Source organism: Lampris incognitus, chromosome 2, assembly GCF_029633865.1.
Source record: "Lampris incognitus isolate fLamInc1 chromosome 2, fLamInc1.hap2, whole genome shotgun sequence".
NCBI classification, from domain to species: Eukaryota; Metazoa; Chordata; class Actinopteri; order Lampriformes; family Lampridae; genus Lampris; species Lampris incognitus.
In genome coordinates, this window is record NC_079212.1 from 4,615,066 (window position 1) to 4,632,963 (window position 17,898).

The 17,898-nt window shown below is 46.3% G+C and overlaps 1 protein-coding gene across 1 annotated transcript in view; it reads right to left on the minus strand.

The window, feature by feature from the left end:
- nt5dc2 (5'-nucleotidase domain containing 2) overlaps positions 1–17,898 on the minus strand; it is a 28,358-nt gene that overhangs the window by 5,550 nt on the left and 4,910 nt on the right. The window contains exons 2-11 of the mRNA XM_056274089.1: positions 17,237–17,421; positions 16,017–16,091; positions 15,849–15,904; positions 14,228–14,321; positions 11,252–11,380; positions 10,712–10,772; positions 10,516–10,618; positions 9,538–9,639; positions 9,267–9,348; positions 8,987–9,073 (exon numbers count right to left, since the gene is read on the minus strand). Of these exons, the coding sequence (XP_056130064.1) occupies positions 8,987–9,073; positions 9,267–9,348; positions 9,538–9,639; positions 10,516–10,618; positions 10,712–10,772; positions 11,252–11,380; positions 14,228–14,321; positions 15,849–15,904; positions 16,017–16,091; positions 17,237–17,421 (974 nt within the window). The remainder of the gene's footprint in view (positions 1–8,986; positions 9,074–9,266; positions 9,349–9,537; positions 9,640–10,515; positions 10,619–10,711; positions 10,773–11,251; positions 11,381–14,227; positions 14,322–15,848; positions 15,905–16,016; positions 16,092–17,236; positions 17,422–17,898) is intronic.

A 17,898-nucleotide genomic window follows, 5' to 3' on the forward strand; every position in this document is an offset into this window, starting at 1 on the left:
GTCTAATTGCTTGTATGTAGCAGCGTACCCCTGGAGTTTCTATAAGGGTCTGGTGTTTGAGGGCAACATGGCTTTTGTATTTTAGGTTGTGTTTGTAATATAAACGATGGCTGATTTACAGACTCTGGCGAGTGAGTACTTTTGTGCATGACTGATCCAAGTCTTTCATTCTTGAAAAGAGGACATTTCTTTGGGTTAATTAACATGTTTAATTTTCGGGTGTTAATAAAGTGAGTTTAATCATTTGAAATGCATTAAAATTAGGAGGTTTTATGGGAAAAGAATGTGAAAAAGTTTAGGGGGATTATTTTATAGTGGCAAATCATTTCTTCTTTAATGAGCCTAAACAGCAGAAGAAGAATATATTGGCCTGATTTGCCACCACGCTTTGTCCGTTCTAGTCCTCCTCGGTAATTAAAGCTGCTATGTCGAGTTTTATCCAAAGGAGTTGGATCAAGTGCAACTGGACTTGGTATATATCCGTGAAGACGTGTCGCCTCTCATCCAAGAGGCTTCCTCAGTTCTGCCTTTCTGACTAGACCAAGCTAGTCTGACTGGCTGCTGATGAGACTCAGATATTTATCCTCTTTGGAGTCGTTGTCAGCGCTATAGATGTCCGTGGCTCTCCTGTGCTCCGATGTCCAGCTGGGCCCGTCGCCATCGGAGCTGTTGATTTGCATTTGTTTAGCAGCGACGGCGGTTGGGGGTGTTAGTTTCGACTTCATTGTTCAGTGGTCATGAGAGTGATTGGAGCCGTTAGTGAGCGACTGTTGTTCTTGGAGGCTAGGCTTCGTGAGTCTCCTGGGTAGAGATGAAAGGACGGCATTGTAAGCGGGAGATAGGTGGTGTCGCAGGCCTCCTCCTCTGTTGAGGGATGGTTTTTCCAGTTTCGCAGAGATGGTTTCCTTCACCCCTCTTTCAAAAAAATGCAAATCAACAGCTCCGATAAGGACGGGCGTGGCTGGACATCGGTACACAGGAGAGCCACTCATATCTATGGCTCTGTTAGCGACGGGCGGTGGTAAACATCGAGACACAAAGAGCCATGGACATCTATAGCTCTGATAACGACTCCTAGAGGATAAATGCTGAGTCTCATCAGCAGCCAGTCAGACTAGCTTGGTCTAGTCAGAAAGGCAGAACTGAGGAAGCCTCTTGGATGAGAGGCGAAACGTCTTCACGGGTATATACCAAGTCCAGCTGCACTTGATTCAACTCCTTTGGATACCCATGATGACCTGGATGAATGAGAACATTCACAGATATGTCGAGTTTGGGCTTTTTGTCAACTTTGCGCCCCCTGTGGACAAAAGCGGAAGTGTTTCATGAAAGAACATTTCGCATGAGCGTTACTGCTTGTCACAAAAATCTCCACTCGCCCTCTGCTGGCTCATGCATTAGTTTTAAAGGGAGGAGTCAGACGTGGTGGTGTTTTTGGAACAGCTGTCGAGATATACAGCGATGACGTAACGTGCCTCTAATCGTGACTACGTGTCCCGTCTGTGTGCCGTACATCGTTTCATCAGATTTTGCAGATAATCCACAGATGGTCCTATCTGACGATGTTTGCCATATAGAGCCATCAAATCACACTGAGACTGATTAATACCCAATGGGAAAACTAGTCATTGCAGCTTTACTTTTACTTGTTACTGACATTTTCTAAATGTCATTTTCACGAGGGAACATTTGTAAATCTTTATCTTGATGAGATAGGGATATACAAACTTTCCCTAATGAAAATTCAGTCGTGAGGTTTCCTTCATCTAGATCCAAACCTGACCCCACAGTTTTAGGGCTGAATCCCATCTGGGTTCTGAGTCCTGCGTCTCACCAACTTTGTCTCCTTCTCTGATATTTCTAATGATTTCAGACAGAAGGCAAACAAAGTGCTTTTGCTATGATGCTGAGATCCGATGCTGCATTTGAAGCTTTCCAGGGGTTAGTCGTGTCTCCCTCTGCAACAGCCGTGAACAGCTCTGTCCAAGTTCATTGACTTGATATTTGAGATACTTTATTGATCCCCATGGGGAAATTCTTCTCTGCATTTAACCCATCCCAGCTGTGTAGCTAGGAGCAGCGGGCAGCCGCCGTGCAGCACCCGGGGACCAACTCCAATTCGTCTTGCCCTGCCTTGCTCGGGGGCACAGACAGGCGTATTACCCCTAACATGTATTGTCTATTTGACGGTGGACGAAACCGGAGCACCCGGAGAAAACCCACCGCAGACACTGGGAGAACATGCAAACTCCACACAGAGGATGACCTGGGATGACCCCCAAGGTTGGACAACCCCAGGGTTCGAATCCAGGACCTTCTTGCTGTAACGCGACAGCGTTAACCACTGGGCCACCATGGACTCCTTCCATTTTACCCTGTTGTTTTCTACCTGCCACCTTGGCCGCACTCCCAATTCTTAGATGATTTCATGGAATTTTTGTCAGACCTTGCTACACAAGCTGACAATATCTTAATCCTTGGTGATTTCAACATCCATCTTAATGAGACATCTGATCCTCTTGATAAGGTCTTTTTTGGCAGTCCTTGATACCGTTTGTTTTTGTTTTTTTTTTCAGTTTGTGCACGACGCCACCCATCGCAGTGGCAACACTCGATCTGGTTCTAGCATGTGGTGTTTTTGGGTCCGATCTGACTGCTTCTCCTCTTACATCTGCTGTGTCAGACCACTTATCAAATTTCAGGCAGCACTTGTCCTCGCAGCTGTGGCACCGTGTTCAGCACCCGTCACATCGGCCCACCAACCTTGATGGCACTTGGTGAGAGAATGCCTGAGGCCCTGACTCCTTTCACTGTACTGACTGGCTCTGTCAATAGCTTTACCAGTGACCTAAATGCAACTCTTTCTAATCTTCCAGTCAGTTGCACCTCTAACTACCAAAATTAGCCACCAAAGAAAATCAACACCCTGGTTCACTGACAAGACATGTGCTCTTAGACTGGCCTGTAGGACACTTGAGCAGAAATGGCGTAGATCCGAAATGGAAGTCTTTCATATTGCGTGGCACGACTGTTAAGTTATATGCGAGCACTGTCAGCAGCAAAAGCAACATATTTCGCACCTAATTAATGTCAACAAACAAGCCTAGATTTCTCTTTGACACTAGCTAAACTAATAAAAAGAGGGTGCAGATAGGGTGGAGTGGGTGGAGAAGAGTGTCAGGAGTGATTTGTGACAGAAGGGTACCAGCAAGAGTTAAAGGGAAGGTTTACAAGATGGTAGTGAGACCAGCTATGTTATATGGTTTGGAGACAGTGGCACTGATGAAAAGACAGGAGGTGGAGCTGGAGGTGGCAGAGATGAAGATGATAAGATTTTCACTGGGAGTGATGAAGAAGGACAGGATTAGGAGCGAGTATATTAGAGGGACAGCTCAGGTTGGACGGTTTGGAGACAAAGCAAGAGAGACAAGATGGAGATGGTTTGGACATGTGTGGAGGAGAGATACTGGGTATATTGGGAGGAGGATGCTGAATATGGAGGGGCATACCAATAAGGATTGCGTAGTGTATTTAGGTACCCCTCTTTGACTCAATTTAACAAACAACTTTCTATAATTAACACGATCAAAAGCTTCTACTAACTGCTCCCCTTTTACTGCCCATGATTTCCTGGAAATTTTTAGCGGTAAAATTGATATTAGAAAGAAAATAAGTAATCTACCTACAGACCCTGTGATTTCACTTTCTTATAAAGACTTTCAGACTGTGCCAGTACTTTCACATTTTGAGACTGTCACACTACAAACCCAACTGGCCAGAGGTGCTAGTGCAGCGAGCAGGACACATACCCACATCCGGCTTCCCAACCGCAGACACGGCCAATTGTGTCTGTAGGGACGCCCGACCAAGCCGGAGGTAACACGGGGATTCAACACGAACCCCGTGATGCTAGGCAACAGAATAGATCGCCACGCCACCCGGACAAGTTAAACCTCCCTTAAAGAAACCAAATCTTGATCCAGGGGTTCTCAATAACTCTAGACCAATCTCCAACCTACCAACCTACCTTTCATTTCCAAAATTTTGGAAAGAGCTGTAGCTGTTGTGAGTTGGAGTATTTTGGCTTCTTTTGGACATGTTCTTGCAATGGAATTTTCTTTGTTGCCACCTGGGCATCGTTAAGTTTTAACCTGCTTGTAAAACTAACTGTTATTCTAAATCATTCATTCCCTCTACAATTCGACTACTAAATGTTTTTTTTCCTGACTGTTTTATTGCGTTTCTCAAGTTTATTTAGCCTATCAATATTATCAATTACTCAATCCACATTTAGCTCCATGAAGTATTATTATTTATTGATGGTGTCTTGGTGCATGCTCAATAATCCAGGTGAGAGAATCAAATATGGTCACACCCATATTTGATTTTTCATTTGATTCATTCATTCATTCATTTTGATATGACCAGTTTCATATTTGAATATGAAACTGGTCATTGGTTTCGGTCGTTATGCAACTGTATTGTTTATAGGTGAGGATACCTGCAGGTAGTTTAGACTGAAGAGGTCACTTAGTTGAGTGATGAAACATATCTGTCAATAAACATTGTATCCAGATGAACTGATTCGACCTTCCATCCATTATCCAAACCGCTTATCCTGCTCTCAGGGTCGTGGGGACGCTGGAGTCTATCTCAGCAGTTATTGGGCGGCAGGCGGGGAGACACCCTGGACAGGCCGCCAGGCCATCACAGGGCCAACACCCACACACACATTTACACCTAGGGACAATTTAGTACAGCCGAGTCACCTGACCTACATGTCTTTGGACTGTGGGAGGAAACCGGAGCACCTGGAGGAAACCCATGCAGAAACAGGGAGGAGGACAACCCGGGACGACCCCCAAGGCTTGAACCCAGGACCTTATTGCTGTGAGGCGACCACGCTAACCACCGTGCCACCCTGATTCAACCTTTTTTTATTTAGTTCAAACCTCTGCAAATGATTCAAAATGCAGCAACACGTCTAGTCTTCAATCAACCCAAAACAGCACATGTCACTCCGCTGTTCATATCCCTTCACTGGCTCCCAGTTGCTGCCCGCATCAAATTCAAAACCTTAATGCTCACTTACAAAACAGCAACAAAAATGGCTTCTGCCTACCTGAACTCCCTCATTCAGGTCTACACTCAGTCCCACTCACTACGTTCTGCCAATGAAAGGCGCCTGGCACTTCCACCACAACGGGGCCCTAAGTCACTTGCCAGACTCTTCTCTTCTGTTGTTCCCTGGTGATGGAACGAGTTACCAATCTCTATTCGATCTGCTGAGTCCCTCTCCATCTTTAAGAAGAAGCTAAAGACCCAGCTCTTTCCCGAACACCTCCACGCCTGATGTTATTAATATATATATATATATAAAATAGCTTCTATGCACCCTTTCCATTGCCTTTGTGCACTGCCTGTTGACACCTTTGTTCTATCAGACTTGAACCTAGTTTTTTGGCACTTACCTGCATTGTCGCCTCCCGACTAGATCCTTGCTTGTGTTATATTAACTCTCAGATGTATGTCGCTTTTGATAAAAGCATCTGCTAAGTGAAATTGCAATACTGTAACATGTGTTGTGTTATTTGTTTGTTTGTATGCTACTGTGTTTTGTGCACAACAAAATGCTCCAAACAAATTGCCCCTGGCAAGAGTAATAAAGTTGTTTGTATTGTAGCTGATGAACTTTCAGCCTCTCTTCCCAAAAACAAGCTCTTTGAACCATTTCAATCTGCGTTTAGCGACTGTCATACCACTGAAACTGCACTTGCAAAATTGGTGAATGAACTTTTGCTTGCTTTGGATTACAATTCCACATCAATGCTACCGTCGCTTGATCTTAGCACAACTTTTGACACCAATGATCATGGTATACTTTTGGACTGCCTTGAGAATTACTTAGGTGTTTCAGGTCTGGCTCTGTCTTGGCTTAAATCTTACTTATCTGATAAAACAGTGTGTCTTCCATGATAATGTTACATCCACTTTCTCTGCAGTGAAATATGGTGTACCCCTGGGCTCAGTTCTTGGCCTTTATCTATTCTCACTTTACATCTCCCCTCTTGGTCATAGCTATGGAATAAAATTTCCACTGCTACGCTGATGATGCTCAGCTATATGTCAAGTCAGACAATCATTCTCATATCAGAAATCTAGAGGTATGGCTTGTCTGCAATGAAAAATCGGACGTCATCTAACTTCTTACTATTTAATTCTGAAAAAACTGAGATGCTGGTTATCGGCTCGACAAGGCAAAGTCACCTTTATGACCAAGAAATGGTATTTCTTGACAACTGTGTGATCTCCCAAAGTTCCACAGCGAAAAATCTTGGTGTTATTTTTGATCAATCCCTATCTTTTAAATTTCACATTAGAGAAACCACCAAGACCCAATTTTTCCATTTACAAAACACTGCCAAAGTCTGTTTTTTTCTGTCCATGGCTGATGCTGAGCCCCTGATCCATGCTTTTGTTTCATCCTGATTAGAATGCTGCAATGTCTTTTTCTAGCCCGCCATCCACTAGCACTAAAAACCTTCAGCTGGTTGAAAATGGTGCTACTAGAATATTAACTAGAACCAAAAAGTTTGACCATATCACACCTATTCTAGCATCCCTTCACTGGCTCCACGTTCATGCTAGATTTGACTAACCTATAAAACACTTAATGGGCTTGCCCCCTCATATTTGCCAGATCTTATACAGCCTTATGTATCTTCTCGTGCCTTCTGTTCTCAAAGTACAGGCCTTCTCTCTGTCCCGAGAGTTAAAAATAAGTCTGCAGGCTGCAGAGCCTTCTCTTACCACACCCCCTTTCTTTGGAATAGTTTCCCAGCCACCATCAGAATCTGACTCTGTAGACTCTGATCTAAATTTAAATCTAAACTGAAAACCCATCTGTTCTTATTAGCTTTCAACTGGTTGTCTTATTTCTTTGGTAGTTTGACTTCTGAGCTTTTTCACCACTATCCTCTTTTGGGAAGGTCTCAGTCTCAATTAATTTATAAGTGTAGGTTGGCTTTCTCTTGATTTTGTCCTGCCAACGAGAATGTTCCTACCATTCTAACCTTCTGTTTGTATCTCTGAGCCCATGTGCCCATGTTACATGCGCCTGCCCCCCCCCTTTTTCCCCTTCTCTCTCACCTTCCGGGAGAATTCTTCTTTCTTTATGGACTGTCTGATAACCATGGCTCATTTCGCTCTCTTTTGACCACCAGATAACTTCTGAGCCTATTTGTGACGTGTCCTGTTTTCCATTGGTCACAGTCCTACCCTCCTGGGGCCTCATTCATCAATCATTCGTAGGTACAAATTTGTTCCTACACACCCATGGAATTTCTTAGCCCTCAGGTTTGTCTGAGAGGTGAGTGTAGAACCTGGTAACCCCTGAATTTAGACAACAGTTGGTTAACACTGATGTCTCTGCAAGCCTGGGTGATTGCTCGTTGCAAGAGATAGACAACAGATGTTAGGGGGAAGGAATTACAAATAACCATCAGGCCTTGTCACTGGCTGTCAGACAATTTTGAGAGTTAAAAAAAAGCCATGGGTATGTAAGAACAAATTTGTGCTTACAAACGTTTGATGAATAAGGCCCCTGGAGATTTGCAATGTTCTCATTTAAAATTGCTTTTATACTTTTCTTTTTAGCGATGACAACTTCAGCATGTTTCTCAACACTTCTCTTGATTTCTTTCTGTGTGTGAATGCTGTCTCGAAGTCTGCCTCGCCTAATGTGTATGTGAAGTCTATTCTCTCTGCAGGGCCCCACTGAGCAGAGCTGGGTTTGTGGCACGGGGTCCCACCGGCTTTTGGGTGGAGTTCCTGATGTTGTCTTGGATGGACACAGATTCACTGAATTTGCCTTAAACTCTCTTTACAAGTCTATTATCCAGCATGTTTAAATTTTCAAAATGTTATGTATTAACTATGTATTCTACGTTACCTCGCTCTGTGTAATCTATGATGTTACATTATAATTGTTATTTATGTGTATTTTGTGTATTTGACACCTATTGCATGTCTGTCCGTCCTTGAACAGGGATCCCTCCTTTATTGCTGTTGCTGAGGTTTCTCCCATATTTTTCCCTGATAAGGTTTGGTTTGTGGAGTTTTTTCTCATTTCCATTTAGGGTCCAAGGATAGAGGGTGTTGTATATCATATACTGTTTTATATTGTACTGACTTTAAAGCCCTTTGGGGCTACCTTTGAGTGTTAGAAAAACACTATACAAGTTTGATTTATTATTATTATTATTATTATTATTATTATTATTACCTTGTGATTTTGGGCTATACAAATAAACTTGAACTGACTATGCAATCTTCAAATGGGTCTGAAACAAGTGTCAACCACCGGGACTGGAAGTTGAGGCCAACGCAGAATTTCCTAAAGTTGCAGTTCCATCATAGCCACTTGGTGGCTGGCTCCAAAAAACTCCCAGTCCAGTGTAAGTCAGTAGAGAACTCCCAACTTCTACCTTCAAATACAAAGTCCATATTTTTTTCTATAGGAAGTCAGGGTCTCAATTGCTAAATTCCAGTCTGGCACAAGGTGTGAGGCTGGTTATTTTGAAACTCATAATTTCATTAAGAAGATAAAGGAATAAAAAAGTCAAGTCAAGTCAAATGTATTTGTATAGCCCAAATTCACAAGGTCGTCCTGAAGCGCTTTACAACCAGAGTAAAAAAAAGTGGCATGTTGAGGTGTGGCTGCCTTGATTGGCAGGTCGGACCTGTCTGACAACGAGGTCCCACCACAGCTCCACCCATGGTACATGCCTTTGCATAATTTGTCTGGCTCCAACAACTGACAAGATACAGCATCAAGCATAAAGCCAAACACTGGGCTTCGGAATACCCCTTCAGAAATCAATGAGTGACGTCACAGATGCAATGTCCTTCTTTTCATACAGTCTGTGGTCTGCAAGCAGAGACTCAATTTCAGGTAAAATCATCATTTTAATGTTGTGACACTCACGGCTAAGTCGCTGTAAAGGTGATCTCCGAAGTACAGAACTCTAGATCCCCTCCAGCCTGTCAGTCTGAGGAAATCAAACAGGTTCCCCTGAAACATGTCCAGAAACCACAGGCGTCTTAGCTTGTAACAACACAAAACGTGAATTACAGAAGACATGACTCATGGAAGAACAAATACGCAGAGTCATGAGCTGCAAGATGAGGCAGAGCCTGGGCAGCACAAACGTGAGGGAAGCGTTCACTTTTACAGAACTGACAGTAACAGAGCGGTTTTTTAAGACCTGTTTGTAGATCTGTCCCTTATCCAAGCTGTTTATCCGATCCCACTGAAGGTCGCCATTCCCATCCAAGCGTCGGAAAGGTCTGGAGGAGAAACAAGAAAATCCAAAACAGAGGCCAGTCAGTGTCACTTCAGTATATCTCCAAATGTCAGCAACCCAAAGTGAATGTGTCAAGTTTCATCTTATATTTGATTTCCAAATAAATCTTCTTTGAAATACGAATTTCCACATCCGATGCCGTGACTTGAACACATTAACATTCCTTACTCACTTGGCACAGTCATTGAAGAAGTGGGGTTTGTCTGCCTGCACGATGACCACATCAAAAAAGTCTCTCCAGTTTTTCCCCACCATGTATTTCATGCCTTTATCCCTGCAGAGAGGCATAGACAAGATATTGTATGGCCCTGAAATAATTTGCCAATAATCAATGAATCAATCGACAAAAAAATTAGACGATTACAATTTTGGTTGTTGATTGTCTGAGTCATTCATCAAGTAAAAATACCAGACTTTTGTTGGTTGCAGTTTCATAAATGCTAAGATCTGCTTGCCTTCCTCTGATTTAAATCCTTATGAAATAAATGCTTGAGTTTTTTTTGGCCAGACTAAACTGTCTGAAGACGTCACTTTGGACTCTGGAAACTCAAGATGGGCTCTCATCAGTATTTTTGCCTTTTTTTTTTTTTTCCTCCCTTTTTCTCCCTATTTGTATCTGGCCAATAACCCCACTCTTCCGAGCCGTCCCGGTCTCTGCTCCACCCCCTCAGCCGATCCGGGGAGGGCTGCAGACTACCAGATGCCTCCTCCCATACATGTGGAGTCGCCAGCCGCTTCTTTTCACCTGACAGTGAGGAGTTTCACCAGGGGGACGTAGCGCGTGGGAGGATCACGCTATTCCCCTCAGTTCTCCCTCCCCCTCGAGTAGGCGCCCCAAATGACCAGAGAAGGCGCTAGAGCAGCGACCAATACACATACCCACATCCAGCTTCCCACCCGCAGACACGGCCAGGCCAACTGTGTCTGTAGGGACGCCCGACCAAGTCGGAGGTAACACAGGGATTCGATCCGGCGATCCCCGTGTTGGTAGGCAACGGAATAGATCACCACGCTACCTGGACACCCTAGTGTTTTTGCCTTTTAACAGATTAAATGATTGAACAAAAAATATTGTTAATGGTATTGCTTACACCTATCGTGAGTCAAACTGCAGTTATAAATAGCTCGGTCCCTCCGTCACCATACTTACACAAAGCTGAACGGGCTGTTGGTAATGAGGAACAGCTTCTTCCCGTCACCAACCAGTCGCTGCAACACGGCACATGTTTCCTCTCCTCTCAGGATGTACTTCTCTATGAAAAGTCAAACGAATCAGCACTATGATGTGCAAATATGCCCACCCGAAAAACCCCTCTTTGCAGCGTAACAAGTAATGACGTGCTTACCCACATCCTGCATAATCCATTTGTACATGTAACCTTTGATGTGAACCATACCAATCGCTTCCTGTGGATGAAAATCAACACGCGGTTGAAATAAATACATGGTCTCTGAAAATTTTCCACCATTCCCTTTATCCCCAATGACTATTTGCTGCGGAAAAATACAGAATATTACAAGCTCTGAGCTGCAGCAAAACAAAAAGCTCAGGTATTACTGTGCAGAAAGGATGGGAAGGTGGAAACCTGAAAACTAACTTGATCCTGCAGACAAAAAGGAACACGGCATACATGACAGTACACTGTTATGTCCTGCAGCCAAAATCCCGCTCAACAAAAAGACACGAGAGAAAGTCAACATAATCTTATCTTCTCCCTTTCTGGACCCATGGCAAGCTTTTGCTGCGGGCAGCTGATACCGAAACCATCTAAGTTAAGAATCACACTGTGCAAAAACAGTCAGACCGAAGCAGAAACTAGAAGGGAAGTGCATTACATAACACGACATGAAAAAAACACATTGTGAGGATCAGTGGGCATACTCACAGAGACGTCCCTGTAGAGGTGAACCGGATCATATTCTATGTCATTTGTGATAAAGAAATCATTGACCACAGCTAAAAGGGTCATTTCTGGGAGGGAGAAGATATCCATGAACTGCTTCACCTTTGGACCCTGTGTAAAAAAAAAAAACGTTTTAAATGGCAGAAATTTATTGCTTCCCTTGCAAGAAAGAGATTTAAATCTCATGAAATTGTAAAATGTTTAAATGGACTGCATTTATACAGCACGTTTCTACTCTGCCAACCACTCACATCCTCCCATTCACACAGGGGTGTAGCACTAAATTCTGGGCCCTATACATAAGCAGTCTCTATGGGCCCCTTTCCTCTTCAGCTAGTTAGCTATCATAGCGTTCCTCTTTAGCTAGTTAGCTAGCCACCTTTTCTCTTTTTTTTCTAAATGTATTTCTAGTTTTCCCCCATTATCCCACCCAATTAACCCAATGGCATATGGCCGGAACTCTTGTGGAATAACTCCCCTGGCTCACGTTTCCACAGGAAGGAGATAGCCGTAACACCAGCTTCCTTCAAACTCGTGTCGGCTGCTCTCGCTAGTTTACACGCTGAAGCCTCGCATGGATTGCATCACCCTCAGGCCGTGAAGGAGGCGTAGGGAGAATGCTTCCGGTTGCTTGGCTGCAGGCGCCCGGGTGGGCCAGAGGGGTTGCTGGAGAACGATGAGTCCCCGAAGACTACACCGATCTACACCCACTATCCCTCAGGTAAGGGTGGCCTAATGAATGCCTGACCCCGTGGACGCTCTGGCCGTGACCGGTTACAGCGAGTCTGGGATTCGAACCTCCCAGCCATGTGACGAGCGGGTTGCAAGAACGGCGGGTTATTCCGCTCGGCCATCATAGCGGCCAGCCACCTTTCTTTTAAAAGCTCCCGGCTCGCCTTTCTTTTGGAAGAAATTACTCAACAGTTGTTTTCCCTCATTTTGCCTTCTCTCCCTTTCCTTTCCTTATCTTTTCTGGAGCCCAGGTTTTGCTTTCTTTGGGAAAGACATGACTGTGCTCGTGCTTCTATCAGCAGCCCCTCGCAACAGGACTAGATGAGCTGCACTGAGATGCTCGTGAGGGGCACACTAAACACTTTTGCACCTTTTGTGAGGGGTGAGAGGGGCCTCAGAGAGGGGTGTGGGGGGCCTCAAGAGACGGGTGAGAGGGGCCTCAGAGAGGGTTGTGGGGGGGCCTCAGAGAGGGTTGTGGGGGGGCCTCAGAGAGGGGTGAGAGGGGCCTCAGAGAGGGGTGTGGGGGGCCTCAGAGACGGGTGAGAGGGGCCTCAGAAAGCCTCCAGTATTTTCTTTAAGTCCCTCAACCGATGTATTGAGCCAATTTTAACTGAAGTTATGACACTAATTAGTTAGAAATAAAAATTTGCAAACCAAAACAAACTTTTAATTCCAGGCTTCTCGAGCCAGCCTCCCTCTCTCTCTCTCTGGGCCCTGGCAGGCCCTTCCCACTACGACGCCGCTGCATCCACACACACATTCATACACTGATGGTGGAGGCTGCCATGCAAGGTGCCAACCTGCTCATCAGAAGCAGTTATGGTTTCAGTGTCTTGCTCAAGAACACTTCGGCACACTCTCCGCAGGAGCCGGGGATCGAACCAGCGACCTTCCAATTACTAGACGACCCGCTCTACCTCCTGAGCCGTTCTGCCCTTAAATTGAAAGAATACAGTAGACCCATAGCCTCCTATGAAGCGACTCCTTATTTAGAAACTCGATGTTTGGAAGACTTTTCACCAAAATAAAAGTACCCGCTGAGAGGACGGCGCTAATCCTTACTTGAGACCTGAACCAGACCAGAACTATTTCGAGACTGGATTGCTTTTGACTGAGGATTAGAGGATGGAGAGGCATTCTTCCCTCAGCAGCACTTTAAAAAGACCCAACAGACCAAAAACTATTTGAACAAAGACCCAAACGCTAAAGTCCAAACTGCTCCTACAACTCAGCACACAACCGTTAACGAAACACAACCAAGACAAACAAATTCTGCTGCATGTGGAGAGCTGCAGTATTTTATATTTGAAGAGGAAAATAAACCGACTTGCTTGATATGTGGGGAACATCTGAGATTAAAAGTAAAAAAAATAAAAAACAGCCGCAGGATTTACATAAAGCGCTCCAAAGCCAGACACCAGTCAGATTTATGCATGGTAAAACCTCTCATCCCAGCCTGACACCCAGTCCCCGAGACCCAGGCTTCCTGGGGGAAAAGATTACAGATGTGCTGAGTCGCAGATGCTCGGCGCTCTTCTCCAGTTGTCCGATAAATATCGTTTTAACTAAACTCTGATCTCAAACGCTCCCCTTACATCTCAGAAAAAACTGAAAAATATTTGAATGCGATGCAGAACTGTCTTGTATTCAATACAAATACAAGACATACAAGCAGGGGGCGGTCGAAATACCGGCAGGTTTGTTTATGATTTTCTTTATATTCCTGATTGAACGCCGTGATTTCCCTTATCATGATTGTCTCCATTGGTTCCTTTTTGGGGGGGGGGGGACCCCCCAATTGTATCCAGCCAATTACCCCACTCTTCCGAGCCATCCAGGTCTCTGCTCCACCCCCTCTGCTGATCCGGGGAGGGCTGCAGACTACCACACGTTTCCTCTGATACATGTGGAGTCACCAGCCGCTCCTTTTCACCTGACAGTGAGGAGTTTCACTAGGGGGAAGCAGCATGTGGGAGGATCACGCTATTCCCCCCGGTTGCCCCGACCGATCAGAGGAGGCGCTAGTGCAGCAACCAGGACACATACCTACATCCGGCTTCCCACCCACAAACACGGCCGATTGTGTCTGTGGGGATGGCCGACCAAGCCGGAGGCAACACGGGGATTCGAACCAGCAATGCTCGTGTTAGCAGGCAATGGACTAGACCGCTATGCTAGCCGGACGCCCCTGACAGAATATTTTCTGATGGAAACCATTCTGCTCACCTTCCCATAGAAGCCGCTGACCTGGTGCAGGGGGATGTGGTGAGTCCCCCCATACAGCTGCAGTATCTCCTCATCTGGCACCGGACTCAGACCCCTCAACATAAACACACACACACAATTACATGTCTGCAATACATGGATGACGAGGTTAGCCTTTGTGAGCGGGCAGTATTGCCTTCGATGGTAAGGATGAGAAAGGGGACAAAAATCTGCACAGATGACAAAGCTGCAACACAAAGGACAGAACTGGCCGCTCACCGCAACGTTTGGCAAAATCGACGACACAAGAACCTCCATCGTCTTAAAGGGCAATACCGGAGTTTTTTACTCCTATTTACTACAGATCACATGTACTTTACATTACTCCCGACCATTCTCCAAAGTATGGCATCACTTTTTGAAAATTTTTAATTATTACCCGATTACCCTTTTTCTTCCATTCAAATGTTCAGGTGTGATGCTGGGCAACATGAGAAGGATTATCACAACAACCACATGGGGTTTTATAGGCTATCGTTTACTATCACAATATCTTCCTGCATATGCAAAAACACCATGTTTAAGAATCCAATTCACATTACATTGGGAAGTAAAACATCAAACCAAACCATCCATCCATCCATCCATCCATCCATCATCCATCCATCCATCCATCCATCCATCCATTATCCAAGCCGCTTATCCTGCTCTCAGGGTCGCGGGGATGCTGGAGCCTATCCCAGCAGTCATTGGGCAGCAGGTGAGGAGACACCCTGGACAGGACGCCAGGCCATCACACAGGGGGCACACACACACACACACACACACACACACACACACACACACACACACACACACACACCTCTGGACAATTTAGTACAGGTGGGTCACCTGACCTACATGTGTTTGGACTGTGGGAGGAAACCGGAACCCCTGCAGGAAACCCACACAGACACGGGGAGAACATGCAAACTCCACACAGAGGACGACCCGGGACGACCCCCAAGGTTGGACTACCCCGGGGCTCGAACCCAGGACCTTCTTGCTGTGAGGTGACCGTGCTAACCACTGCGCCACCGTGCCGCCCTCAAACCAAACCATAGCAAATGACATAATACTTCCTGGATTATTTCAGACATATTTTTCTGAGAAATTTCAAGTCGCAAATTCAGCTTATCAACTGAGGCAACGAAATGATCACGATGTGGAAATATCCCAACTTCATTTCCAATTCAGTACCCCTTACGGTCAAGAAACCAGCCTTCGTTCACATCTCGTCCGTAAAGCAAACTTTTTTTCCAGAGACCTTTCGTCTGGCGGAGACATAAACTCTGTTGTGTGGCATCTACAAACATGCTGCAATACACCGCACAACTTATCAAATCAAACCACCCTTGCAGCTGCGTTATCTCGCAATGATAACGCAACTGTGACAAATCTGAAGCAAGTTTCAAGTCTCTGCAAGTGGTTTTTCCTGTTGCGCTGAAAACAACAGACGCCACTGGCTGCCTGCGGGCAGGCAAGACGCGCTGACACATCTGCAACTGCAGCACGACTTGGAAACTGGTCGGCCGGTATTGTGTCCTTTAAGATGTTGCCTGTGTGTCCTCAACATCCCACACATCCCGGTACCCCCACTCACCGGTACACAGTTCCCAGCTGAATGTAGTGAAACGCATCGATCTTCATCAGGAGACCCTGCAAGTGAGGCGGTGAAGAGGAGGTATTACTTGGTGAACGGCCTCTGTCAACTTCTTCCAAGCTGCGCCGTGACAATTTGTGTTTCCAAAGCTGGGCTCCGTCACGTTACCTTCTGGATGTCATAGTGGAGGCCCCGAGCAGCGAAGTTGGGGATGTAGTCGTACTTGTGGATGTCTACAGGGTACTGTCATGCAAGAAGACACATGCTGATTTAGGCCTGGGCGATACGGACAGCATCAAATGTCACGATATTTCTGGACCCAACGCCTCGATACCGACATTGTGACGATGAGAACTGCTGCTTTCACAAAACAGTTATACAACCAGATTATTTATTTTACTTTTTTGGATCCCCCCCCCTTTTTTCCCCTCCCCAATTGCACTTGACCAATTACCCCACTCTTCCAAGCCACCCCGGTCTCTGCTCCACCCCCCTCTGCTGATCCGGGGAGGGCTGCAGACTACCACATGCCTCCTCCCATACACGTGGAGTCACCAGCCGCTTCTTTTCACCTGACAGTGAGGAGTTTCACCAGGGGGACGTAGCGCGTGGGAGGATCACGCTATTCCCCCCCAGTCCCCCCCCCCCGAGCAGGCACCCCGACCGATCAGAAGAGGCGCTAGTGCGGCGATCCTCGTGTTGGTAGGCAACAGAATAGACCACTACACCACCTGACGCCCCCACAATCAGAATTTCTGATAAATAATCACCAGTAATAAGTTTGCTTTATTAATCCCCTTGGAGAAATCCAGTTACTGCAAATGACCCCATCCTAGCTGTGATCTGTGTAGCGAGGAGCAGCGGGCTGCCGGCTTCACGCCGCGCCCGGGGAACCACCTCCAGTTCTCTCCCCGTTGCCTCGGTCAGGGGCACAGACCGGAGTATAAACCCTAACATGCATCTTTCTTTTGAAGGTGGAGGAAACCGGAGCCCCCGGAGGAAACCCACCACAGACACGGGGAGAACATGCAAACTCCACACAGAGGACGACCCCCAAGGTTGGACAACCCCGGGGCTCGAACCCAGAACCTTCTTGCTGTGAGGCGGCAGCGCTAACCACTGGGCCACGGTGCACCGTGGGAAAAGCCAAACGACAGAACAGCTAGAAAAGTCTGCTAAGTTCAGAAAATCATATCACTTTACTGCAATACGGCCTTTAAAAACAGGAAAAGACAAAACACGTCATATCAAAATGTTACGCTACCCAAAACCCCAGACAATATCTAGTCTCCTATCACGACATCCATATAATATCGATATACTGCCCAGCCGTACCGGATTAACTCAGAATATAGGCTGTCAGTAACCTTCAAACTGCCACGACTCACCTTGAAGTGCTCGATGAGGAAGCTCCTGGCGGTATTGTAGATCATGGTGTCCAGCATGTTGGAGTACAGGGCCAGCGTGTAGTCGTAGTCGAAGCCGTAGATGTCCACCTCCGCCAGGCTGACCTCGTTGTTGGCGTAGATCGAGGAGGGATTGAGGAGGTTACACACACCTGGTGGGATCAAGTCTGACCCAGACGGAGAGGATGGGAAACAATACAGATCAGTACAAACCAAACCAAACCGACCCAACCTCCGCTCATCAGGATCAAGGGAACCATCCACCCATCCATGATCCAAACCGCCTATCCTGCTCTCAGGGTTGCTGGAGCCTATCCCAGCAGTCACTAGGTGGCAGGTGGGGAGACACTCTGGACAGGCCGCCAGTCCATCACAGGGCCCACACACACACACACACATATTCACACCTAGGGATAATCTAGTACGGCCGAGTCACCTGACCTACATGTCTTTGGACTGTGGGAGGAAACCGGAGCCCCCGGAGGAAACCCACACAGACACGGGGAGAACATGCAAACTCCACACTGAGGACGACCCGGGACAACCCCCCCCCCCAAGGTTGGACTACCCCGGGGCTCAAACCCAGGGCCTTCTTGCTGTGAGGCGACCGCGCTACCCACTGCGCCACCACCGTGCCGCCCCAG